Below are 26240 nucleotides of genomic sequence, written 5' to 3'. Positions count from 1 at the left end.
AGGCCCCGCCCCTGGGGCCGCGCGGGCGCATTGGTTGCACCAGGCGCGGGCGCTCGGTGGCACTTTGAACCGGGTGTCAGGAGGCTGGAACCGGAGTTGTGGTGCTGACCTGGGTTAGGCCAGGTCGCTGCTGCTCTGGCCATGGCCGAAGCACGGGCATCTCGCTGGTACTTTGGGGGATTGGCCTCCTGCGGGGCCGCCTGCTGCACGCACCCGCTGGACCTCCTCAAGGTGAGCCTGAGTCTCAAGGCCGAGCTTGCGCGTGAGCCCAAGGCGCCGGGGACCGTCCCCGGCCTGGCGCCCACAGGACGCCTGCTGCGGCCGTCGCTTGACTCCGCACCCGGTAATTACCGCCACGCTGGCCTGAGCCCTGCTCTGCGCCGTCGGGCTCGGGCCTGCGGGCGCCACTACGCTCGTTTCCCAGTAGGCAGCGGTGGAAAAGTCCTCGGGGACCCTCTGCAGATGGGTCTCTCGGGGGACAGGCGACGGGGACATCCCCTCTCCTCAGCTTACCAGCTGGTTCTCCCCCATCTTTAACAGATGGCTGTCTGTCCCGCCTCTGCGCTCCGAGTCGTTCCTCGGCGGCAAACATTCGACAACTCTGGTAAAAAAGTTGAGGGTAGAGATGCAGGGGACACAGGTGTTGGAACTTAAAGACCAGCCTGGTCCCAGCAGCAGAGCTCCCCTGCCTGCTTAGCACCCCCTACGGTGCGGGGCGAAAGTGAGGGCGACGGTGGTGGTGCTGTGACCTCGGTCATCTGCTTCCGCCTGAACGGGTGCTACGCTAGGATCAGCACGCCCCCAGGTGAGCGAGGAGACCCGGCATCCACCGGGCTCAGCACAAGAAACAAGGAGGCAGAGGCAGAGTTCCAGGCTAGCCTGGTCTACAGAGCGACTTCCAGGACGGGCCAGGGCTACACAGAGAGATCTTGTCTCGAACCTTACGCCCCTAAAAGGAAAAAACAAAACAAAACAAAAAAAAAAACAAAGGAGACACGTGGGTTTGTGGGATTTTTGTCTTTTTTTTTCCCCGTTTAAAAATAGACGCTTATAGAGCAAACTAAGACAGCACTCTTCCTGTTCCCCAGGGCCAGGAAGGCCCCGGGGGATTTTTTTCCGTGACTGTTTGTTTGTTCAGAGAACAAAGATTTGGACCCCTCTACCCAGGGGGCTCTGACTGCCGTTTTCCTGAAGCCCCACGTTGGACTGGCCTCTGAGCTTTGAGCTGATGATCTAGTCTCTGTCTACCACTTGAGGGTCCCCGCTAGTTTCTGTCTCTGCCTGGGACCCTGCTTCCTAAGAAAGGCTGTCGCTTTTTTTCTTTCTTTCTTTCTTTCTTTCTTTCTTTTCTTTTCTTTTCTTTTCTTTCTTTCTTGTTTGTAGCCCAGGCTTGCCTTGAACTTGTTATACAGCTAAAACTGCCTCTGGATTTCCGTTCCTCCTTCCTCTACCTTCCAAGTGCAGGGATTTCAAACATTCATTATCACCCTCAGCTTTTCTGATTAGTAAGAATGCTGGCCACTGGGTACAAGGGAGGATTGGAACCTCACTTGTCCTGGGAGTGGCGCACACAGGTCCAGCCCCTGGGCACTGCCACTGCAGGTGGTTTAATAGCAAGAGTACTGATTACTGTGGGAGCGACTTCTTGAGGATATTTTCCTTTCCTGGCTGTGTCTGTACCTGCAGCCCTCTCCATGGGGGTCAGGCTCGGTGGCTACAGTAGGCCTGGGCCCTGAAGGCCTCTCAAGCACCCCACTCCTGGCCTGTCCTCTTGAGTGTTGACCGGCTCCGCTGCTTCTCAGCCCCACCCCCACTCAGGTGTTCCCTGGGAAGAATGGTGCCTGGAGGATCAAGAAAGGCTGCCACGGAAGCCAGGACACCCTTGTTGGACCCGCGCCAGCAGACAGGCGGTGCCCAGCCACAGAGGAGGCAGTGGTCAGGGTGTTCCAACAAGGATTGCTCACAGAGACCATTGGAAAACTTGTGTGCAAAGACAGGATCTTACTGTACTTGAGACTGTCCTCAAACTCAGCATCCTCCTGCCTCAGTCACTTGAATAGTTAGTCAGTGCCTGAGTTACCGTGCCAACTTTAAAACTTGTTTTGGAGTTCCTTCGTGTGTGCCCTTTGCCCTGACTTGGTCCCCTCATACACAGGGGCAATTGCCCTCAGAGCCACCACTCCCTGGATAGGTGGCTTAAATCCTCTGTCCCTCTTGACCCACATACTGCAAGGTGACACTCCTGTTGCTGAGAACCAAGCCCCCTCTGTCCGCACCATCTTAGCTGTTTTCCTGCATGAGTGTGCCCATGCCTGAGCCGCACTTGGCTGTGACCAGGCTTCTTTGGGAACTGACACACAAATGCTTAGGACCGGGTCTCCTGAGCCTGAACGTAGGCCACCAGTAAGGGGGTGGGAGCGAGGCAAGGCCCTGAGAACAGTTAACTATTGTCCCTACACAATGAAAGGGAACCATTGCAGGCCTGGGACCAGCCTTAGACCCTTTGGAACTGCTCTATTGCCCCTGTCTTAGTTTTCTCTCCTCAGCCAGGCGGTGGTGGTGCACACCTTTAATCCCAGCACTCGGGAGGCAGAGGCAGGCGGATCTCTGTGAGTTCGAGGCCAGCCTGGTCTACAAGAGCTAGTTCCAGTACAGGCTTCAAAGCTACAGAGAAACCCTGTCTCAAAAAACCGAAACAAACAGAAAGTTTCCTCCCATCTAGGCCTGCGTACTGACAGCCCAGACCACAGCTTGTGGACCTGGAAATGACTAATCCTTGAAATTACCTTTGGAGGCGTAGGCAGCCGTCTCATTACAGCTTTGTTTCTACCAACTTGTGGTCGGGTCAGAGCTCCGCTCTGTGGGAACATGACTGTACCCTCCTTGCCTGTCTGCAGGTGCACCTACAGACGCAGCAGGAGGTGAAGCTACGCATGACGGGAATGGCGCTGCAGGTGATCCGAACCGACGGCATCCTGGCGCTCTACAACGGCCTGAGCGCCTCGCTGTGTAGGCAGGTGTGTGCACAGGTCTTGACTCGCTGTCAGGGCTCATGACCCACAACGTTCTTTCTCTCTTGTTGACATCAGCTTCCTAGGCCTTGGCACCAGCCTCTCAGGTGCTACTTCTGGGCTCAGTCCTGTGAAGGAGCCTTAGGGAGCTCCAGCTGCTTTCTCTTCCCCTTCAGGTTTATTACAGAAGAGACACAGGGTGGGTATGGGACAGAGGTCTGCCTTCCACTTTCAGATGGGAAAGCTGAAGCTAAAGACAGCTGGGGACAGCACCTCTGGTTTGTGAATTGGCTTGGCTGCTTGCAAGCTGAGTGACCTTAGAACGGTCACTCGGTGTCCAGGGCCCATGGGACGATGGCTAGGCTGGGGGGAGTGCCCAGTCCTCTGAGCCAGGCCCCCTCCCCAGATGACCTACTCCCTGACTCGGTTCGCCATCTACGAGACCATGCGGGACTACATGACTAAGGACAGCCAGGGGCCTCTCCCCTTCTACAGCAAGGTGCTGCTGGGCGGCATCAGTGGTGAGCACTGGGTAGTCGGGGCAAGGGCCGGGCAGAGGCCCAGGACACCGGGAACCATCACATAGTGGCCTTGGTGTTTCTGTCACCACAGGTTTAACTGGAGGCTTCGTGGGGACCCCAGCAGATTTGGTCAACGTCAGGTTTGTGCCTATCGTCCCCCAGGGTCACGGGCTCCCTTGTCCGCCATGCAGTCCCTGAGCCTGGGTTTGTGGCGGAGCTGAGTCCTGTGATCCTACCCAGAACTCGGGTAGGCAGTCCTGCACTGTTGACCCCGGTCAGTGAGCTGACCTGGGGCCTAGGGGCTCACCCGTCCCCACCTGTCCTTCTGTTGTTTCAGGATGCAGAACGACATGAAGCTGCCCCTGAACCAGCGGCGCAAGTGAGTGGGAAATGAGCTTTGTCCCAGTCGGGGAGGGGAGGACCCCTGCGTGGCTCTGCTCTGACTTAACCAGGACTCCCGTACTGCACGTGGGTTTTATGAAAAGGGGAGCTGGTGACTCTCACTAGGCTGAGGGCCAGTCCCCATACCTGCCTTCTGGAATTTGCTGACACCAGGACTGTCGTCTAGGGCTGGGCCTCTTTGTAGCTGAGGATAGCCCAAATCAGATATCTAAGTGCAGGGCCACCCAAGCCTCAAAGCCCATGGAGTAAGACACATTAGAGGACGGCTTACAGCCAGGAGGCCTGGGTAGAAGTGGCCCTCCTCTTCCACCCCAGGTCAGCCCCAGGAACGGGAAGCTTTGGAGTTGGGGTCTTCTGTGGCGGCCCTTTGTCCTTCCTGGGGTATCCGTCCGTTCTCGTCATTATTATCTCAGTTTCCTTCATCCTTGGGGAGCCAGGCTGTTTCTCGTCCCGCCTCCCCCACTTTTGCTCAGGCTCTCCTTGAGCCCCTAGCTCCTCCTAGCTTGGCCTCCACAAAGCTGATCCAGTTTCTTATTTTCATTTTGGGATAGGGTCTCGTTCTGTAGCACAGACTGAGTGCTGGGATTACAGGCATGAGCTGCTGGGCCTGGCTAGTTTCTGGCTTCTTGTCGGTTCCCCCTTGGGTTCTCCAGCCCAGAGGGTGGGTGATAATCTGTGCTAGAAGCCACAGCAAGCCTGGGATCCTGTGGGGAAGTGGAACCTCCATCCGAGGAACAGCAGAGCAGACCACGAAAGCTTTGCCCACAGGCAGATCGAGCTTGAGCCCATGGGGGTCACTTCCTGAGCTTTCCCTGGGAGAGGCTTACAGGCCTGTGAAATACCCCCATTGAGTATGACGCCACGCCAGAGTCCTGTGGCCCACAGTGGCTTTTCTGGCGTGTAACCCTGCAGAACATGTGGTAAATCTCACTGACCTGTCTTTGCCACCGCAGCTACTCTCATGCCCTAGATGGTCTGTACCGTGTGGCCCGCGAAGGTGAGAGGAGAGGAAGTCTACATTGTTGTAAACGTGTATGGATTTGAATACATGTTTACGTGTGTACTCACTGTGCCTGAGCTGGTGGGCTTGGGGTGGAAAAGCAGCCTGCGGGGGGCAGGCAGGGTGGGGAATGAGGTGTCATATAGGGGTTGATGTCGCCCCTCGATTCCTCCTGCAGAAGGCCTGAGGAAGCTCTTCTCCGGAGCAACCATGGCATCCAGCCGCGGGGCCCTCGTCACTGTGGGCCAGGTGGGTTCCTGTGCAGAACGGGGCTTGTGGACAATATCTCTGACCTCTGTCGTCAGGGATCACAGAACACAGCAGCGGACACTGGGGACGGGGGAGATGCCCGCTATCCTGGGGAGGGGTGGGCAGCCTGCATCTGACCCTCACCTGCGTATCTCTGACCTCTGTCGTCAGGGATCATAGAACACAGCAGCGGGCACTGGGGACCTTGGGGAGATGCCCACTATCCTGGGGAAGGGTGGGCAGCCTGCATCTGACCCTCACCTACGTGTCCAGGTGTGGTGATGGAGTCCCTGGGGACCCTGTCTACTCTCCCTGGGTCTGAGAGCTCGTCTTTAGCTATAACTGTCCCTGTTCCTCCCTGTAGCTGTCCTGCTATGACCAGGCCAAGCAGCTGGTCCTCAGCACTGGGTACCTATCTGACAACATTTTCACCCACTTCGTCTCCAGCTTCATTGCGGTAAGTGCCCCAGCGTGGTCGGAGGAGGCTGAGGGTGGGTGGAGCGAGCCTGGTACAGGCTCTCTGAGGCCGTGTTTGGGAACCAAGTTCACAGGTTAGCCCAGGGCGGGATAATTCCTGTTCCCCTCTCCTGGGGACTCAGGTCTTGGCAGCACTGGGTCACTCGGGGATGGGGCAAAGGGCTTTTTTAAAGGTATCCTGTGGGCGGTGAGGGCTTGGGGGTGCCTGAAGGCCCATTGGTGACAAGTTCCCTCCTGCAGGGCGGGTGTGCCACATTTCTGTGCCAGCCCCTGGATGTGCTAAAGACACGCTTGATGAACTCTAAGGGCGAATATCAGGTAAAGACTGGCGGCAGGCTCCAGGGCTGGCCGGAGCTCCTGCCGTCTACCGCCATTCTCTGGAGCCAGGACCCTCTCAGCTTCAGCCCTCATGGGGACCCAGAGACAAGGCTGTTGTCCCCTGTTCCCTTCTAGATGCTCAACTCTGGGTAGCACTTGCCTCAGGGTGGGGCTGTACTTTCCCTTCCTGTCTCCTTTAGATTTCTTCACCAGTTGACAGGGAAGCTTTTCACGCGGTAGATAGAATCTGGCCTGTGTGTGGCCAGCGCCTTCAGAGCCATCTGGCTGGCTGTCTTCGGCAGCCCATCAGCTTGGCCTATGTGACTTTTACTCTTCTGTCCCATTGATGTCACAGCCTGAGCTGCTTTCATTTTGGCCCCTGTCACATTCCTGGGAGCCCTCAGAGCCACCATGCCCTCCTCCTGTCTGGAGAGTTAACCTGTGCATTTGAGTGACCTTCACTGTCTCTGTAGGGTGTCTTCCACTGCGCCATGGAGACCGCAAAGCTCGGACCGCAAGCCTTTTTCAAGGTGGGCTGGGGCAGTGGGGCTGAGCCGTGGGGGAGCAACTGGGCCGGGTCTCCCTGGACCTGATGTTGCTACCACCGCTGTCTTCCTCACCCAGGGCCTCTTTCCTGCCGGCATCCGCCTCATCCCTCACACCGTGCTCACCTTCCTGTTCCTGGAGCAGCTCCGGAAGCACTTTGGCATCAGGGTGCCAACCTGACATCACCAGAGACATCTAGGCCACGCTCAGTCACTGTACTGAGCACCTTGGAAGAGTGGGAGGGGAGTGGACGCCCCTTCCTGGCCTGGGCCCGTGCTGTATCCCCAGCAGGCTTCTGTTCCTCCTACCCTTGGGCTGGCTAGCCTCCGACCCTGCCTAGGCCAGGGTTTAATTCAGTGGCCTTTGTCCCTTCCTTAGGCCCACTGGGGTGGAACCTCTGCCCTCCTTGCTCCCAGACTCTCCCCATACAGGGCTTTTGCCCTGTATCTGCCCCATGATTCATTTAGGAGAAGAGGTCTGGCTCAGGCTGGCATTGCTGTTCCCGCCTCCCTGGCCGCTCTGCTGCCCTGCCCTGCCTGGCAAGCAGGAGGAAGCTGACCGCTTCCCACTCCCAGCTGGCCCTCTGTACACCGAGCAGAACCTAAGCGGTGTGGCAGCTTAGCACGCAGACACTTTGGTCATGAGAGAAACAGTTGTGTAGTGTTCTTGAAGGGTTCTTCAGGAGAGGGAGCAGCAGCAAGAATCGCCACAGATGCCATGACAGTAGAGTCCAGAGAAGGTGCCGGGGGTTCCCATGGGCACCTGCTGCCTGCAGCCTTGGCTGCTTTGATGGTCAGTTTTGTTGAACCCTGCCACTCAGCAGCTACTACCCTCGTCAGGAACTGGCTGTGCCCCTCGCTGTGCCCGCCCATGCCTGGGGGGGGGAGGGGTGCTGGTTGAGCTGGAGCCCTGATGGCTCGTATGTTCCCTCCAAGGATTTGTCACCCCTCACCACCCCCCAGGCTTCAGCCTGGTTTCCCCAGATGGGGTTGGGTTCATCACGAGGTTGTGCTCGCTCTTTGCCCATTTCCCCCTCTCAGTCCCTTGGGCATTGGGTCCTCACCCAGGAGGTGGCAGTGGGCCCAGGGACACCCCTCTTTGGGATCTAATAAACCAAGTGGCCTGGGAGACCTTCGTGTCTTCCCTACACGCTCCTCGCCTACTCCAGGGTGTCAGCTGTTCTCTGAGTTCTCTTGCTGTTTAGCACAAAGCATCTACCAGATCAGGGTCTCCTTCTACCAGGGGGAGAGCCCATGGGAAGAAAGTTTAGAGGTCGGTAGGAAGGGAGAAAGGGTCGCCTTAACCAACAGTAGTAGGGACCTCTGGAGTCAGTTCCCATGCTGTTGGTCACTGGCCAGCAAGCCCAGGAGAACTGGGGATGCCCTGGGGTCCACAGAGAGGAAACAGACTGGAGCCAGGAGTATTCAAGGTGTATAAGCAGGAGCAAGATGCCAGCTAGGAGTGCCAGGGTTGCAGTTCTGAATGTCCCAAAGCCACTCTCAGTAAAGCAGGTGCTTGCATTCGAAGAAATCCAGTGCAGCCATAGCCCAGGTACTGCCGTATCATAGGTATAAACACTTAAGTGGACACCCCTGAAAGCACTAAATTTGCCAAAGCTACAATTGTAATTTGTTACCCCTGAAAAGTGTAACATGAGCTGGAAACATAATGATACATAGTAGTCTTGGAACTCCAGATACCGGATAACTCGTTTGTGAGGGTTTCAGTCTCCAAGCGGCTGGAGATCAGACCCTGGGCTTTATACCTACTAAGTAAACACTGACTGAGCAGCATGCCCAGCCTTGCCTAGGTGCCTCCAACAGGAGGGGCTGCAGCCCAGCTGGTCTCCAACAAATTATCCTCCTGCCTCAGCCTCCCAATTACGAAGATGACAATTGTGGACAGGTTTAGTGTCAGAATTAGGTTTGTGCAGGGTGGTGGCTCATGCCTGCAGTTGCTGCACCAAGGGCTCCAGGTGCTGGCTGCTGAGGTTCTGACTCAGGGTGGGGTGGGATGAGCTTGTAAGTGATACCATAAGGTCCAACCCTAAAGCCAGGGGAGAAAACTAGGGTCCCACCTGTTGGTCACAAAGCCATTATGTTGTCATGGGCAGGCTAGGCATCCTGCCTTCGAGTGAGAGGTGGGAGTCACAGATGAGCAGGACACTCTAGCGTAGAAGCCCACTCCTGTGGTTCTCCAGAAGGGCTGTTTCTCCAGACCCCAGGCAAGAACTCACCTACACCATAAACCACTGACTGTTCATGCTCTTTAGATTTGAGGCCCAGAACAGGTCATATCCGTGGGACCCAGGCCTCTGGGAAAGCCGATACACACCTAACCTCCCTTCCTCACAATCAGCCTTGCTCAGCAAAGCCTCCCTGGAGGCAAGAAAGTACCCAGTCTGGTTTAGTGGGGTTAGGCCTGGCAATAGGCCCTGCAGGGCAGGGTGCAAAAAGCTGATCCTATTGCATTGGCAAGCTCCAGGTAGGTCTAAAGAGACGCTGTCTCCAGAGGGTGGAGAGAGGAAGACTCTGAACACTGACCTCTGACTTCTAAACACGCACACGTGGGCAAGTGCACCTTCACACACGCAAAAGGCTCTTCAGTAAATGGAGCCATGAAAACTGCCCTCGTGTTCAGAGATGAAGCTGGCTGCTTACCCTACACCGCACACACTTAGCAGCTCGCAGACCCACAGGCAAGATGTCAGATACAGGGCTGGAGAGATGGCTAACGTCAGGTGACTCTGGTTCCAGGGGTCCCAGTACCTTCTGGTCTCGGACCAGCACACGTGACAAACAACACGTTCACACTGATGTCAGGTATAATCAGCACTAACGGAAGCAGGTGAAAAGCTCTCCTGCTCCCCTGGGGCCTGAGACAGCAAGTAGCTGGTCACACTTTGCAGTTGTCGAGACTCAAAGGAAGAAACAGAAAAATTGCATTCTACTGGGGAGGGAGGCAGGAGTCCGCCCCCTTCTTACCAGTGGTCACTCTTGTTTTTGGTTGGTCTGGAGTTGGAGTGGAAACAATTAAGGAAGTTGAAATGAACAGTTTTGCTGTTGGGGTCTGCCGCTTCTTGTGGGGCAGTGTCTCACTGTCCCTGCTTGCTCTCTCCTGATGCTGGGGGTGGAACCTCTAGCCCAGTGTGTGGCAAACCCAGCCTACCCTTAGGCTGTACTCCAGCCCTCTTTTGTTTTAAGATTTATTTATCTATTTTTTTTTTCCAAGACAGGGTTTCTCTGTGTAGCCCTGACTGTCCTGGAACTCGCTCTGTAGACCAGGCTGGCCTCGAACTCACAGAGTTTGTCTCTGCTGCTTGGTGCTGGGATTTAAAATGTGCACCACCACTGCCCAGCTTTAACTGATTCTCTAAAAGTTAAAAAAAAAAAAAATGTTTCCCTTGACTTCCAGGCAGAGTTCTAGTCCAGCCAGAACTGTTACACAGAGAAACACTGTCTCAAAAAACAAAAATTAGGCCGGGCGGTGGTGGCGCACGCCTTTAATCCCAGCACTCGGGAGGCAGAGGCAGGCGGATCTCTGTGAGTTCGAGACCAGCCTGGTCTACAAGAGCTAGTTCCAGGACAGGCTCCAAAACCACAGAGAAACCCTGTCTCGAAAAAAAAAACAAACAAACAAACAAAAAAAATTAGCCCTTGTCAGCTGATTCTGGGCAAGAGAAGGGCCACCAGGATCCCCAGCTTCTGACGCTCCAGCCTTCCTGGAATTGTTTATCAATAAAGATTTTATTATTGTTTTAGTGTTCTTTTTTGTTTTTGAAACCAGGGCTTGCTATGTTTGTAGCCCTGGCTGGCCTCAAAAAACTATCAAGTCTTTGGTCTCAACCTCCGAAGCTCTGAGGCTTCAGGCTGCCAAGCCCAGTTCTGTTACTTTTCTAGTTTGGTTTTGTTTTCTTTGAAACAGGTATCTGTCTTAGTTAGGATTTGTATTGTTGTGATGAAACACCATGACCAAAAGCTTAATTTGGCTTGTACTTCCCAAGTCATGACAGGAACTCAAGCAGGGCAGGCACTTGGAGGAAGGAGCAGATGTAGGGGTGGTAGAGGCCATGACTTGCTCAACCTGCTTTCTTCTCTTTTTTCTTTTCTTTCTTTTTTTTTTATTTTTTGAAACACAGTTTCTCTGTAGCTTTGGAGCCTGTCCTGGAACTAGCTCTTGTAGACCAGGCTGGCCTCAAACTCACAGAGATCTGCCTGTCTCTGCCTCCTGAGTGCCGGGATTAAAGGCTTGCACCACCACTTCCCTGCTCAACCTGCTTTCTGGAAGCCAGGACCATCTTCCCAAGGATGATCCTGCCCACAGTGGGCTGGGCCCTCCCTCCCACATAAATCACTAAGAAAATGTCCTATAGCCCAATATTATGAAGGCATTTTTCTCAATCAGGGTTCCCTCCTCTCATGACTGTAGCCTGTGTCAAGTTGGCATAAAATTAGCCAACACAAGGCTGGAGAGATGGCTCAGTGGTTAAGAACACTGACTGCTCTTCCAGAGGACTTGGGTTCATTCCCAGCACCCACATAGCTGATCACAAGCGTCTGTAACTCCAGTTCCAGGGGATCTGACACCTTCACACAGACACACATTCAGGCAAAACACCAATGCACATAAAAATAAATAGACCCCCAATATCTCCATGCAGCCCACAGGACCCTTGAACTCCAGATCCTCCTGCCTCAGCCCTCCGTGTTCTGGGGTTACAGGCATGCTCCAACACTGACCAGTGTTGTCAACAACGTTTTAATATCTTTTTTAAAGATTTGTTTTGTTGGGGTTGGAGAGATCAATGGTTAAGAGCACTTGCTGCTTTTACAGAAGACTTGGGTTCAGTTCCCAGCACCTACAGAACAGCTCATGATGACTTGGAATTAGAACTCAAGAGACCCAACACCTGCGCTGGCTTCCTTGGGTACTAGATGTGCATGTGGTACATAGACAAACATGCAGGCAAAGCGCCCAAATATATAAAATAAAGGTGTTTTTTTTTAAATTTATTTTCAACCAGTCTTGATGGTGTGTGCCTTTAATCCCAGGAGCTGGGGGACAAAGGGAAGTGGATCTTTGAGTTTGAGGCCAGCCTACAAAGTGAGTTCCAGGACAGCCAGAGCTACACAGTATGACCCTGCCTCAAAAAATTTACTTGTTTTTATTTATGTGTACATGTGTATCTTTGTGTGTGCGCGCATACATATATGTAGTTCCTGCAGAAGCAAAAGGGGAGTATTGGGTTCCTGCGGAGCGAGCTGCCTGATAATGGAACTGGGGTTCTCTGCAAGAGCAGCTGTACTGTTAACTGTTGTGACCGACGATCCTCCAAGCCAAACAGCTACTGTCTTAGGGAATTCAGCTGTGTCTCCACTGGGTGAAAAGATCCCAACTGGGCTTGTTGACATTTACACCCACAGGGGGTGGGGAGGTCATGAGACCCTCATCCCAGAAGCCAGCTCCCTGGCATCTGTTGTATACCATGATACCTTGATTACCTGAGACCTCCCTCCCTGCAAAATATATAGACCAGGGGAGACTAGAGGAGGGAGAGCTCATCTGTAGCTATGGGGAACCCCACCCCTGCTGCATGGCCTGTCGAGAGGGAGGGCGCCCACACTCCCATTAGTGACTCTTAGCCTATAAACTTGACAAGGAAGACCAATAAACTCACTGGTCCCTCAGAGTGAACTTTGACAGAATTGTCCCTGGTTTGTGGTTGAAAGAACATTGCTCATGTCTCCCCCAGAGAAGGAATTTTAGCAGCTGAGCAATCTCCACAGTCCAGGTTTTAGTTTTATGATTATCTTAAATCTTATTTGTAAGCTATACTAGTGTATGTGTGTGTGTGTGTGTGTGTGTGTATGTGTGTGTGTGTGTGTATATATATATATATATACATGAGTTCAGGTGCCCTTGGGGAAGCTGATCCCCTGGAGCTGAAGTTATACGTAGGTTGTGAGCTGCCTGATGTGGGTGCTGAGACTTAGGTCCTCTGTCAGAGCAGTCTGTGTTCTTTGCAGATAGACCCTGGCATGCCATCAGCTGACGCTTTCCTGGTGGAGCCTGGTCTGGATTCTGAGGTTTTGCAGGATGGAAGAGGTCTGCATGACCTCCTGGAAATTGTTGTGGGGTATCCATCAAAGAAGACTCTTCAGACATGGGTTTAAGCCATATTAGTCTTTATCAGGCAGCAGGCAACTACACAGCTTCTTGTTCGGGTTCCCAGTGTAGCCCCAAGCCTTTCTCAGGGTGAGCTTTTAGGTACAAAAACCATGTACTGAATCGACACACTTCAGTTCACAAGAACAGTTAACCAGAAACAGAACTACAGAGGCCAAAAAGCAAGATTAGTGCATTCAGAGACTTTCCCAGAACTGTGACTCTGACGGATTAGGATTTGCTTTGTAGGTGGTGCTTCTCATGGGCTGAGTTAGTCAGTTGTGCTAAGGTATGAGAGCCCATTACAGAAATGACTCGGGTGCTTTTTTCCCCTAGGGTCTCTCTGTGTAGAGACCCTGTGGCTGTCCTGGAACTTGCTCTGTAGATTAGGCTGGCCTCAAACTTGGGAAGATCTGCCTGCCTTTGCCTCCCTAGTGCTGGGATTAAAGCCACGTACCACCACTGCCCGGATCGCCTTGTTCTTTCTTGGTAAGTTGTGTTAGGAAAAGCTTGGTGTTTTCTCCTGGAAGCCTGTGGCCCTGGAGCCTGACTGGGCCAGCCCTGGTCCAGTGTCCCCCTCCCTTGAGGAGTGCGAGAAGACTGTGCACAAGCTCAAGAATTCTATTCTTTCGTACCTGTTGCTTTGGCTTAACCAGGATCTTTTCAGTCCCGGGGTTTGTAATTCTTTTCAAGGACAAGGTTTTCCAAGAGAACCTGTCTAACAACAAAGTAAAAAGAGTTTATCTTTTTTTTTTTAACTCCTTGATCGCTCCAGGGTAGGGTTGGATGTTAGAATGTTTTTATTGTAGATATGAGCTAGAATACCGCTAGAGGCATCTGGGAAGGTAGTAGACACAAGACAGAAGTCAGAGGGTTCGGGCAAAGGAGGCCAAGAGAGAGGGGACCAAGACAGCATCCAGCCCAAGTACCAGGGTTATATAGGAATGAGAAGCAAGGGGAGAGAGAAGTTCATGGCCTGAAGAAGCTTAGAGTAGGGGGCAGGGTGGGGAGAGAGCATGGTCAGGATGCCAGCATGGCTTCTGTGTCAGCATGTGCTTTAGGGATAGCCACCACAGGGAGCTGTCTTGGTTGGCTGTCCAGGAACTCACCACAGAGACCAGACTGACCTTGAATTTACAGCGAACCCCCTGCCTCTGCCTCCCAAGTACTGGAATTAAAGGCTTGTGCTACTATGCCCAGCTTCTCTCTCTTTTTTTTCTCTCTTGTTTTTTCCTTGTTGCCTGCATGTCTGTCTGCATGTCTGTCTGTCCGTATATCATGGCATGCCTGGTGCCTGTGTAGGCCAGAAAAGGGGTTGAATCCTCTGGGATTGGAATTACAAACAGTGTGAGCCAGGAACTGAACCCAGGTCTTCTGGAAGAGCAGCAATTGCCCCCAGGTTTCCCTTTTGATCTGCCAGGCAGTCTCTGCTTTGTCCTTAGATGTCTGGGGTTACGTTTCCTGCCTCCGGTGAAGAATCTTCCTGGCAGAAAGCCCTTTTTGGGGGTCTTTGATCTTCACTGAGGGTCTTTGCTCCCTGACTAGTCCTATCTTGGTCTGTTTCCTCTGCACTTCTCCCGCTCTCGAGTTGGTTCCGTCCTCAGCTGTCCTCCGCAGACCTTCCAGCTGCTGTCGATTCAGACGCGCACGCCCCCTTCTGGTCCTTTTCCCTTTTCACCCCTATCAGCTTTGTCCCTCCCAGGTGACAAGAGGTGAAGGGAAGCAGCTCAATCTGCCCTTTGCCCTTCACTTGCTGCTGTCAAAGGTCAAACCTGGACAACCCACAGCCATTCATTTGTTCCATTTAGACCCTAGCTGCAGGCAAGGATTTGTCAAGCGAAACACCAAGCTCTGTTGGTAGAAAAAGAACAAGGAAAGCAAGGAAGGTGGTAGTGATTTCAGTTCTGCCCATGTTGGGAAGCCAGGGAGCAAAGCACAGGAAAACAATCTCTTCCTGGACATCTCAGCAAGAGGATTAGGGCAGAGGAGACACCTTCCTCCCCCTGCAGTGGCCCACAGCTAGGTGTGGTGCTCGCCTGTAATCCCTAAATTGGAGGATTAGGAATCTAATACTCAAACCGGGCGGTGGTGGGGCACGTCTTTAATCCCAGCACTAGGGAGGCAGAGGCTGGCGGATCTCTGTGAGTTCGGGACCAGCCTGGTCTACAAGAGCTAGTTCCAGGACAGGCTCCAAAACCACAGAGAAACCCTGTCTCGAAAAACAAAAAACAAAAAAAAAAAAAAAACAAAAAAAAAAAAGGAATCTAATACTCAGCTGTGAATTGGTAGCCAGCCTCGGCTATGACGGCCTAAGGCCATGTGTACCAGGGGCTACTCAGAGATCAGGCAGATCTGGCGGCGGCCCCTCTGGTCCCTGTTCGGTTCGTGGTTAGTCTCAGCCTGGTGACAGCTGGCGCTGTGAGCACAGTGACTCAGCACCTGTCTTCCTTAAGGTGTCTACTGCCTTCCTAGACACTAGGAGCAAAAGCAACTTGGGGAGGAAAGAGCTAATTTCAGCTGACAACTCCCAGGTCCCATTTCATCCCTGAGAAAAGTCAGGGGAGAAACTCAAGGGAGGAACATGGAGGCGGGACTGCCTCTTACATACCCCAGTTACTCAGGGGCGGCTCCCCCACCCCCCACAGTGGGCTGTGCCCTCCCACATCCATCACTAAATTAAAAAATTCCCCACAAGCTTACCCACAGCTGATATTATGGTGAACAGGGTTTCCAAAGCACACACAGAGTTTGTTCCCCAGGCTCAGGCCAGCTCAATGGCGGCTGACGTCTTAATTGCCGCCTATGGTACTGGCATCTCAGAAATGTTGGGGTCTCCCTGTAACTGAGGCTATGCCTTCACCAGTGCCTTCTCCTGACCTCTTGGGGTGTCAAGTTTCAGCTGCTCCCTGTTATGCCCAAATCCACAAAGTCCCCCAAACCTGACAAGGACACCGAGTCCCGTATGTAAAAGCAATGAGCCTTTATTTTATGCAAGTTTGCAAACTGGGTCTCTCCGCATGTCCAATGTATTGGAATAAAAGGAGAGCCCCGAGCTCAGTTAGAGTTGAGTTTTATAGTAGTAAAGGTGGGGGTGAGGGGTTTCTGAGGTTCAGGACCCCTGATTGGCTGACATTTGTTCAGGCGTGTCCTGGTGAGTGTGCACTGACAGGTGATCCTATCTACAGCAGTTGGAACGTTAGGCATTTCCTTTGGATGGTCTGTTCTTGGGTGGTGCTAGGTAATCTCAGTTTATGGTCCTTTCTGCAACTAGGTATTGCTTCAGGTTAAACTACTGAGACGCAGGCCTCCATTAAACTTATTGATGGCTGAGTCCTACTCTGGCAGGTGATAATGGTTGGAAGTAAAGAATTCCTTTGGTGATCTGTTCATATTTAGCTTATCATGGCTGGCTCCTACATTTCCCCTTTCACAAGCATCGATGACAGTACCCAATCTTGGGTCCTGCTTGGTCCTGGTTTTAAGGAGGCATGGAACTACTTAAATTAATAAATCCGTAATTGACAACTCTGGATCTAGGAAGACAGTACATTTCTTTCACATTCCCCGCAGCTGATTGGGGGTCCCCTCCCGGCTTCCTTCTCTTTGTTTTGGCTCCTGTGTTGGTAGCCACACCCCATTCCTCTCTTCTGCCGAGACCCTTCAACATCCGAAGTCTGGAAAAGTAGGACTGACCAGAGTACCTCTGCAAATCTATCCACAAATCGAGTCTTTGCCGGAGCCTGTTTCTGGCAATTGATCATTCCTCCATCACCAAATGATCTATGGCTCAAAACGTCTTCCAAATACCAAGTGTTCACCCTGGGAGACTCTGGGCCAATCTCTAGTCCTAATTCATTCAATAGGGGTCGTTCTGAAAAAGAGCGAATATCAAGGGGCACGTGGCCTGGGGCTGAGACACAGGTATAAGGACATCCTGTAATTCCCGGAGTGGCCTCTGGGTGGCAGTCACGCAGCGTGGATTGGCCAGTAGGCGGCGGATGGAACCAGGCTGCCCAGGCAGGGGAGATGAAGAAGCAGACCCAGAAAGGGTGTGGCTCAGGCCGATGGAGGTGCGGCCAAGACTCAGAGGTGCCATGCTAGCTAGCAAGGCTCAGGAGTGGACGTGGCAGTCCAGGGTCCAGACTGGAAACAGGAGACCAAACCCAGCACTGGACTTCAGAGCAGGGCCTGGGCCGGAAGAACACAGACCGTTACAGGTGGAAGAGGATCCCGCTGGAGTTGGAGAACCGGCCAGGTGTCTCTGGGTTTGGGTCCGTCAACAGGGTGGAAATACAAAAGTACAAAACTCTGGGGGAAATTGGGGATGTAGTCAGAGTAAGTTCCAGCAGCCAGGGCTATAGAATAAAACAGTCTCCAAAGGAAAACAAAACAAAACAAAAAGCAAAAACAAACAAACAAAAACCCGTTCCAGGCCTACAGATCCAGCAGGGGGATCAGCAGACTAGGGTGGGCCAGGCCGAACTCAGGTCTAGAACTCAGGCTGTGGTTCAGGTGACCAGAAGCAGCGTTACCTGCACCCTGGGTCTGATGTGAGTAGGAGGGTGTCGCTGGGCTGGTGGGAGACGGAAGCAGAAGCCAGACGAGACGGCCATTGTACTGGTTAGTTTTTGTAAACTTGGTACAAACTAGTATCACCTGAGAAAGAAAAGCTCAGCTGAGGGATTTCCTCCATCCGATCGGCCATGATGGTGGGTCCTTCTAGGTCACTCAGAGGGACATCTTGGGCTGAGTGCTGGGCTGGCCCTAGGGCATCTTGTACCTCCTTAAAAAACAGGCTTAGCAGGGTGGTAGTGCAAGTCTTTAATCCCAGCACTCGGGAGGCAGAGGCAGGCAGATCTCTGTGAGTTCGAGACCAGCCTGGTCTAGAAGAGCTAGTTCCAGGGCAGGCTCCAAAGCTGCAGAGAAACCCTGTCTCGAAAAACAAAACAAACAAAACAAAACAGGCTTATGAGCCTCCACCCAAAGGATCAGTTCAAACCCCTAGTCAGGCTTAGCTGGATGGATGACGGGCCCAATCTCTCCTGTTAAAGCATGAACAAGGTGCCCTCCCGGACCTATTGCATGTTTCCAGAGGGCTCCTGCAGCCCCTTTCCTTCCTCAGCGTGAAGGTGTCCTGGGAACAGCACCCAGAAGGACCCTGTATTCACTGAGTCACCTCCTGCTGCCGGCAGCCCGGGCTCTTCTCCACAGTTCCTCCAGTAAGTGGCAGAGAACCTCCTGGGATGAGTCCCCTGGATCCACCCCCATCCCTGGCAGGACACCCTGGACAGCTGTGTTTGCGCATGCGGCCCCACAGCTGGGCTTCCTCGAATCACCCACTTCACCTTCCTCCTGCCTGACAGTCCCTGGGATTTCCCAGCAGAAGAGCGTGTGGCCTCAGCTGGTCTAATCTTGGCAACTTGGGGGAGGGAGCTCTTCCTCCTGAGGTGTGGAAGCCAGCAGAGCCAGACAACGTGACACCCAGAGGAGAGGGAGCCAGGTCCTGAGCAAACCTTCCTGAAGCCCCCTCATCGCCTCTAGCGCTGTGAACGATTTCTCCTTCCAGACAGCTTGAGCTGTGTCGCTAGAGACTCGTGGCCACTGTCACAGTTCCCGTGGCCTGTGCTCACACGTGCTCCAGTGATTGGTGGCTGCAGGGGCTTTAAGTCCCTCCTGGGTCAAGGCCAGTGACAGAAATGGCTGAGGAGGACACAGGTGAAGCTGCATGTTGCAGGCCAGGCTGTGTTGCTTGGTTCCAGGCTCAGCCTCTGTCGCTAACCTTTACCTGTTAAGGAATAGTCTTTTCGTAACCTGTGAAGATGTGTCTTTGCCGGGCGCCTTCCCATGGATTAATAAAGAGCTGCCGGCCAATGGGCAGGGGTGTGGATCTGGGAGGAGATAGAAGAAGGAGTGGGAGGTTGATACAAACAAAACACATTATATGAAATTCTCAAAGAATTAACACAAATATTATATTTTAAATATCTTAAAAAAAAAAGACTAGCCAGGGTAGTGGCAAACACCTTTAATCACAGCACCTTGGAGATAGAGGCAGGCAGATCTCTGTGAGTTCAAGGCCAGTCTGGTCTACAGATTGAACTCCAGGACAGCCTAGATCAAAGGCGTGCACCACCATGGCCCAGTGATGGCTCTGTTCTTAAAGCACTACTCTTCCAGTGAGCTCCATAGGGATGTCCAGCACCCACAGGGAAGCTCATAACAACCATAAACAGAGGTGGAGCTTTTCTTTGGTCCCGACTGCCTAGTCCCAAATAAACACACAGAAGCTTATATTAATTACAATGCTCAACCTAAGAGCTCAGGCTTATTATTAACTATCTCTTACAACTTAAATTAATCCATTTCTTTTCTTTTCTTTCTTTTTTTTTCCCAGACAGGGTTTTGCTGTAGTTTTTGGAGCCTGTTCTGGAACTCACTGTGTAGAACAGGCTGGCCTCAAACTTATAAAGATCTGCCTGCCTCTGCCTCCCAAGTGCTGGGATTAAAGGCGTGTGCCACCACCACCCAGCCCCCATCCTGGTTTTTGAGGCAGGAGTCAGTTCTTGGGTCTCTGTTGGTACCCATTTGCCTCTCCTGTCGCCGCCCTGCTTTCCAGAGTTAGGAGTATGCAGTCACTCAGGTCTGGTCCCAGCGAAGATGAGATTGTTGGACTGTCCCCTGGAACCTCTCAGGCTGGTTAGACCTCAGGAGGTGGGAGAGTCTAGGAACCCCAGATGGTGCCTGTAGGGGGAGGGGAGATTCTAGCCAGCCATCACAGGGCTTGGTTTCTCTCTCCTGGGTTTCCAAGCCCATTAGGCCGGGTTCTGGCATGGACTGAAGATGAGGTAGGTACCAGGCCTCCGTCCAGCTTCTGTATATGATGGATTAAACATCTTTTTCTGCCTTTCACAGGCCGGTTACCTGAACGGCACTCAGCCCCCTTGTCTCACCCAGGCCTCTGGATAAAGCGGATCCTCCTGTTAAGGGGCTCACAGGTCACCCCACTCCACTCTATCATGCAGCAGCTCCAAGACATACAGTCACACCCAAACACACACCTACACCCAAATACCACAAATACATACAGACATAGGCATACACACACAGATATACCAGAATAATCTGCAGGCGCCTGGTGCCAGGGAGCTCCGCGCCTTCCGTGACAGGAAGAGCAGGCAGGCCTGGAAGGCATCCATAGTCCTGGGTCTCCTCTTCGGCTGAGATCTAGGTGCCAGTTGGCCAGCAGGGCCTGGGTTTCTGCCCAGCTGAAGGGCCATCTGGGAAGACACTTTCCCTGAGGAGCTTCTAAATCTGTCTCTGACTAACAGGGCTGGCTGTGGCCTGAAAGAGGCTGACCAGAGAAGGGCCCTGAACTTGTCAAAGGCTAAGATTCAACCTGCTTGGGACGAGACTCCTCCCAGGCCCCCACCTCCCTGCAGTGTGTTCGTAAAGATGAGTTTTGACACAACCTTATTGCTCTTGTAGAAGACCCAGGTTCAGTTCTGCTGGCTCTCTCAGTTCAAGGCTAGCCTGGTCTACAGAGTGAGCTCCAGGATAGCCAAGGCTGTCACACAGGGAAACCCTGTCTCAAAACAATCAATAAGCCAGGTGGTGGTGGCATATGCCTTTAGTACCAGCACTCAGGAGGCAGAGGCAGGTGGATCTCTGAGAGTTCAAGGCTAGCCTGGTCTACAGAGTGAGCTCTAGTATAGCCAAGGCTGTCACACAGGGAAACCCTGTCTCAAAACAATCAATCAGCCAGGTGGTGGTGGCATGTGCCTTTAGTACCAGCACTCAGGAGGCAGAGGCAGGCGAATCTCTGAGAGTTCAAGGCCAGCCTGGTCTACAGAGCTAGTTCCAAGACAGCCAGGGCTACACAGAGAAACCGTGTCTCAAAAAAACCTAAAAAAAAAAAATCAATAAAATAAAATTAAAATTAAAAACCCTCAGAAAACTAGTAATGACTGGAAATGTTCTCAGAAGTGGGAGAGAGGACTCAGAGAATGAGAGCACCTGCCGCCAAGTGGGACTGAGGCTCGTGTCAAAGCTCATTAAAGAGGGAAGGAGAGAGCCACATGCATGCCATGGCATTGTGCCACACATTCATAATAATAATAACATTTATTATTAATAATATTTAATAATAATATTATTAATAAATATTAGCCAGGTGGTGGTGGTGGCATATGCCCTTAAGGCCAACCTGGTCTGTATAGTGAATTTCAGGACTGCCAGAGTTACATAGTGAGACCTTGCATCAAAAATTAAGATAATAATAATAAAGCCCAGAAAGTGTCTCTGAGAACTCTGACCTTCAGCTTACCTCATGGGGAAAACTGGACACCTCTCCTCTGTGGAGAAGAATAAAGCGGCGAATCCTGCTCTCGCCACGTCTGAACATTGTACTTCAGGTCACAGTTCCAACAATGAGTTACCAAAAAGTCAATAAAATCTTGCAGATTGCGAGGAAAGAAAATGTATTTTTTTGCACACAGTGGATAGTTGTCTTCACAGAGAAACCTGAGGAATCCACAAATATTAGATAAGAGATTTAGCAAACCCAGACACCAAAAACGTATTGCAAGTCTATAGATTAGTGGTGAGTAACTGGAAATAAAAGATTTTAAATATCACCATGAACATCTATGGTAAGGAAACAATGCTATTTTTGCCCAGTGCTCTGACTGCCAAAGTGGGAAAATCCAATAAAATGCCAGTAAATATTGAGCAACTATGACTCCAAATGTCTCATCCGCTATTTAGTTACCTGACTCAATAAAATAGCTAAAGGGGCCTGACAGGCCCAGAGGGTGTCTGGGTTTGCAGACGGGAATACTTGTCAGGGGTAAAGCATTTGCCTAGCATTCATGAGTCTCTGGGACTGGAAACAATCATTTGCAATAGGATAAAAAATGATGAAATAGGAAGAAAACGAAAAATTATGATTCATATGCTGCCAACTACAAAACAATACTGAGGGAAATTAAGAAAATTCTAATAAATGGGCAGTTGCAGAGGTGTTCTATGTTTGTGGACGGGATGTTCCGTATTGCTAAGATATGAGTCTCAAATCCACCTATAGAGTCTCCCGAGGATTTTTTTCCCTTAGTGCTGAGGATTGACTCAGGGCCTTACAGATACTAGGCAAGCATTCTACCACTGGAAAAACCCCCAGCTTTTCCACCAAATCTTGCTTTTGTAAATTTTTTTTCATGGTGTTTTGCCTGCATGTATGTCTGTGGTGCCAGATCCCTTGGAGTTGTGAGCTGCTATGTAGGTACTGGGAAGACCAACCACTGTTCTCGATCACTGAGCCATCCCTCCAGCCCACCACTGAATCCTAGTGTAAGGATGGTTGTACCAACTGACCAGCTGACTCAGATTTTAAATAAGTAGGATGTAATTTCCCTCACCTGAAATCCCAGCGCTCTGGAGACTAAGAAGGGTTGCAGATTGAGGACAGCTGAGCTGCATGGGAAGATGCTAACACACATATAAAACTGTGGCTAGGTATGGTGACACACTTCTGTAATCCCAGAATTTGGAAGGTAAGGGCAAGAGGATCAAGAGTTCAAGGACATCCTCAGCTACACAGAGAGCTGGAAGTCAGTCATGAGATCTTGTCTCAAAAACAAAAGAACAACACAGAGATCATTCCAGAGATGGAACCCATACCTAACTAACACAGCTAACATAGCCAAGAACCCGAGACTGCATGGGTCCTGGGCCTGGGGACAAACTATTATTCTGCTAAAGGAACACAGCAGTAAAATGCTCCTAATGACACACACTGCTCTCCTAGATCAGTGCCTGAGCCCTCGTAGGGAAAGATTCTTATCATAGTGGATGAAATATCACACACAGAGCCCACAGCTGGGTCGTTTGGACCATTTGTTTTTATTTTTATTTGTTTGGTTTTTCGAGACAGGGTTTCTCTGTGTAGCTTTTGGAGCCTGTTTTGGTACTAGCTCTTGTAGGCCAGGCTGGCCTCAAACTCACAGAGATCCGCCTGCCTCTGCCTCCAGAGTGCTGGGATTAAAGGCGTGCAGCACCACCGCCCAGCTTCTAACTAGCTCTTATAACTTGAATTAATCCATCTCTATTCATCTCCTTTCTGACTTATGGCTCTATTACCTCATCTCCATACGGCCTATCCTGCCTTGCTGTGTCTCCTGGCGTCTCCACCCTTCTTACCAGGAGTCTCTCTACCCCGATAATCCTGCCTTGCTGTGTCTCCTGGCATCTCCACCCTTCTTACCAGGAGTCTCTCTACCCCGATAATCCTGCCTAGCTATTGACCACTCCGTTTTTTATTAAACCTATCTGAGTGACACGTCTTCACAGTGTACAAAAAGATAATTTTACATTTCCCTTTTTTCGTCTAAATAAATAGAAAATGTTTTAGCTCTAATACAGTAAAACTATATTCAATAAGGACAATTATCAGGTAAGAATTACATTCGCAGTGTCCAGTTCATTTGCATTTGGCAAAAGTACTGTATTACATCTATCCTGTCTTGGTGAGTCCAAAGTTTTTCATCTTATTTACTTTCTGTCATGGCTAAGGAAAACTGTTACTATGGCTACCTAGTTTTCAACCCCATCAGAGACCTGAGAAGGTTATAATATTACCTGAGTAAACAGGAAGTGCAGAACAAGCTATTTCAAATCTATGAAACAACCGAGACATCTGGCTGCCTGGACAGTCACCCCAGGGTTCCTCTGTAATGTTGGGGCATCCAGCTTCCTCCTACAGGCCTAGACTATCTGACAGACTTTTTGTAAAGCAGGAATTTTGAAAGACTGTCCTACCTGGTCATGGCAAATTCTGCAGTCACTTTCTTTTGTCCTGTTTGTTCATTTTGGACAGCATACTGCCAGCAGTTGAGGCAAGGGCAGTTTCTTGCCCAAGTGACTAGCATTTATCACAAAGAAAGCAAACTCCATATGGAGGTTCTTCAATGTTCATCATCCTTTTTTGAAGTAAATTGATGCTGCCAGGACCAGACGTGTCTCGCTGTCATGAAAAGCCTTATGCTATTAAAACATTTTAAATGCTATATTATGTAGACTTTGAAGTCTATCTAAAGTCTACATATATATTTAAAATATATCTCTGTATGACCTTGAAAACATACCTAACCTGACTATATGTTTGATTGTTATAGATGACTATTAACCTGTATTTCTTTTTTTTTTTTTTGGTTTTTCGAGACAGGGTTTCTCTGTGGCTTTGGAGCCTGTCCTGGAACTAGCTCTGTAGACCAGGCTGGTCTCGAACTCACAGAGATCCGCCTGTCTCTGCCTCCCGAGTGCTGGGATTAAAGGCGTGCGCCACCATCGCCCGGCTAACCTGTATTTCTTTATTATCCTAAACAGCTTTCAAGCCCTAAAACTTTACGATGCATTTGAAAAGAGCTGCATAGGTACAATACCTTAAACAAGAGTAGAAACATATATACTGTATAATAAAAATAATCTTAAATGTGTTTCAATACACAAAAATTCATAGCAATGTAAAATATTTGAGACTAGTGGTTATTCAAAAGTAGACTCAACCATCCACCCTTTATCCCATCATTTCTCTACTGCATCTCCCCTTTTTCTTTCAGAAAGAGATCCCTGCCTGATTCTAATCTTCTTTGCTTAAATTGCTCCCTGACCATGACCAGTAACAATTTGTTGTTGTTGTTTGTTTTGTTTTTCAAGATAGGCTTTCTCTGTAGCTTTGGAGCCTGTCCTGGAATTCACTTGGTAGACCAGGTTGGCCTCAAACTCACAGACCTCTGCCTGCCTCTGCCTCCTGAGCGTGGGGATTAAAGGTGTGTGCCACCACTGCTGGGAAACCAGTAACAATTTGTAACCAACCTCCTTAAATGATGACAAACATCCATAACCCACTGAAAGACCAAAAGCTATCCACCCCACCTCTTGGGAATGTGGTGGGTGTCATGTTCTCTAGACTGCTCCCTGTTGTCTGGGGGCATTGGCATCTTTAGAGACCCTGGGTTCAAGTCCCGGGGGAGTTAGCTGTTGTCTAGTCTTGATGTGATGGAAAAATGTATTGTTTATCTGAAGTCTGGCTGAAGTATTCTGTGAGGCTGGACCATCTCAACCAGTAGCCTTGAAACTGTTTTGGATGCAGAACTCTGAAGAAACTGCATATTTGGAGGCTGGGTCACCTGGGCCACACCCATTTTCCTTGGTGTCTGGTCCCCTTGCTCTGGAAATACGCAGACTCTCAAGGGTGTCACACATATCTGCAATAAAACAAGTATGGACTGTACGCTGTACATAAACCAGCCAAAGTAGATTTGTTAAAAATGTTTGAGCAGGTAGAATATAAGTCACCTGTTCTGCGGTTTCTCTAGAGTTGTTTCTTTATATCCATAGTCAGGGTTTTTCAGGGGTCTTCCCTGATCCAACCTGATCTCTATCAATCTTGAATAAATCCACAGCCTTTTATTTCCTGTGGAAACAAAAGCAAAACCCTCTTCCCCAGAGCCATACTTTTTTTGACTTCCTTCTTAAAGTTAAGGCGTTCTTCTTCTGACATTGAAATACATTTTTCTAGCAAAGAAGGCTGGAATGAGTTTACCTATTGAAATACAAAGCACTTCTCAGTTTGACAATGATCATATTAGAACAGATTGGCCAATCTTATTCTCGGTTTACAGATCACTTAATAATATTCCCTCTGTTTACTCCTCCACTTCCTCCCATCACATGGCTTACACCTCTCTGTTAAACTGACGACCCACGAACACCTTGTCTCAACGCTGTCTGAAGTCTCTTAGACTGCTGCTAGTACCCACAGGGGAGATGGAAGGAGAGTCCTGATTGGCTGAGGGAGAGATTGAGTCATCAGACGCCCGTGCACAGGTTCCTTTTCCCCGCTAACTATCAGTTTCTAGGCCTGTAAGACAGTCTTTCCTCTTTTTGCGTTTTCGAGACAGGGTTTCTTTATGTAGACCTGGTTGTCCTGGAACTCACTCTGTAGACCAAGCTGGCCTAGAACTCACAGAGATCCGCCTGCCTCTGGCTTCTGGGATTAAAGGTGTGTGTAATCAATGCCCGGCTCTGTAAGACATTCTTAAAATATCTAGGCTGGTTTATTTCAGCAGCCCCTCCTTTCAATCCCATGCCTCTCAGCAGTTTTGCTTATCAGCAATCAAAAAATTCAAAGTTCGTGCAATACCACTCAGGATCCAGATTCCCTGTGTATATTTCATCTTTATGTAGCTTATTTTCATATTACTTACTTTTCTTTGTAAAGATTTTATTATTTTTAAACTAGTTTTTCTATGACTTGCTATACCCATTTTCTTTTATTTTCTTTCTTAAGCCTGCATACATTTTTAAACACATCATAACCTGTTCTGCTGTTTTGTTTTCCTTTTTTAGGGGTGAGGTCTGGGGCTGTTTTATGGAAGGGTTTATTTGGGCTTATGGCTCCACAGGGCTAAGAGCCTATCATGCCAGGACATACGGCCACAGAGAGGCAGCCTCTGAGAGCTCACAGGTCGTCTAACTACAAGCAGGATGCAGAGA

At 50.6% G+C, this 26240-nt stretch overlaps 1 protein-coding gene across 1 annotated transcript; it reads left to right on the top strand.

The window, feature by feature from the left end:
• On the top strand, window positions 1-7678 carry LOC121444106 (mitochondrial dicarboxylate carrier). Its single transcript, XM_041645883.1, has 11 exons — window positions 1-231; window positions 2898-3017; window positions 3418-3532; window positions 3624-3672; window positions 3870-3911; window positions 4888-4931; window positions 5113-5183; window positions 5548-5640; window positions 5901-5978; window positions 6452-6508; window positions 6603-7678. Exons 1-11 carry the CDS (start codon window positions 142-144, stop codon window positions 6702-6704), a joined length of 861 nt encoding a protein of 286 aa, XP_041501817.1. The 5' UTR covers window positions 1-141; the 3' UTR covers window positions 6705-7678.
• Window positions 7679-26240: the final 18562 nt, after the last annotated feature.

This window comes from Microtus oregoni, unplaced genomic scaffold (genome assembly GCF_018167655.1).
Source record: "Microtus oregoni isolate MIOR12 unplaced genomic scaffold, Mior012 000117F_ref0000505, whole genome shotgun sequence".
Taxonomy (NCBI): domain Eukaryota; kingdom Metazoa; phylum Chordata; class Mammalia; order Rodentia; family Cricetidae; genus Microtus; species Microtus oregoni.
Note: the sequence above shows the minus strand (reverse complement) of the source record. Positions and strands in the feature narration are given on the sequence as shown.

Excerpts from the sequence above, each read along its gene's own strand:
- LOC121444106 (XM_041645883.1), top strand. The coding sequence starts at position 142 with ATGGCCGAAGCACGGGCATCTCGCTGGTACTTTGGGGGATTGGCCTCC. Across the intron at positions 5,641-5,900 it reads TCGTCTCCAGCTTCATTGCG|GGCGGGTGTGCCACATTTCT; the intron begins GTAAGTGCCCCA and ends TCCCTCCTGCAG. Across the intron at positions 6,509-6,602 it reads GACCGCAAGCCTTTTTCAAG|GGCCTCTTTCCTGCCGGCAT; the intron begins GTGGGCTGGGGC and ends TTCCTCACCCAG.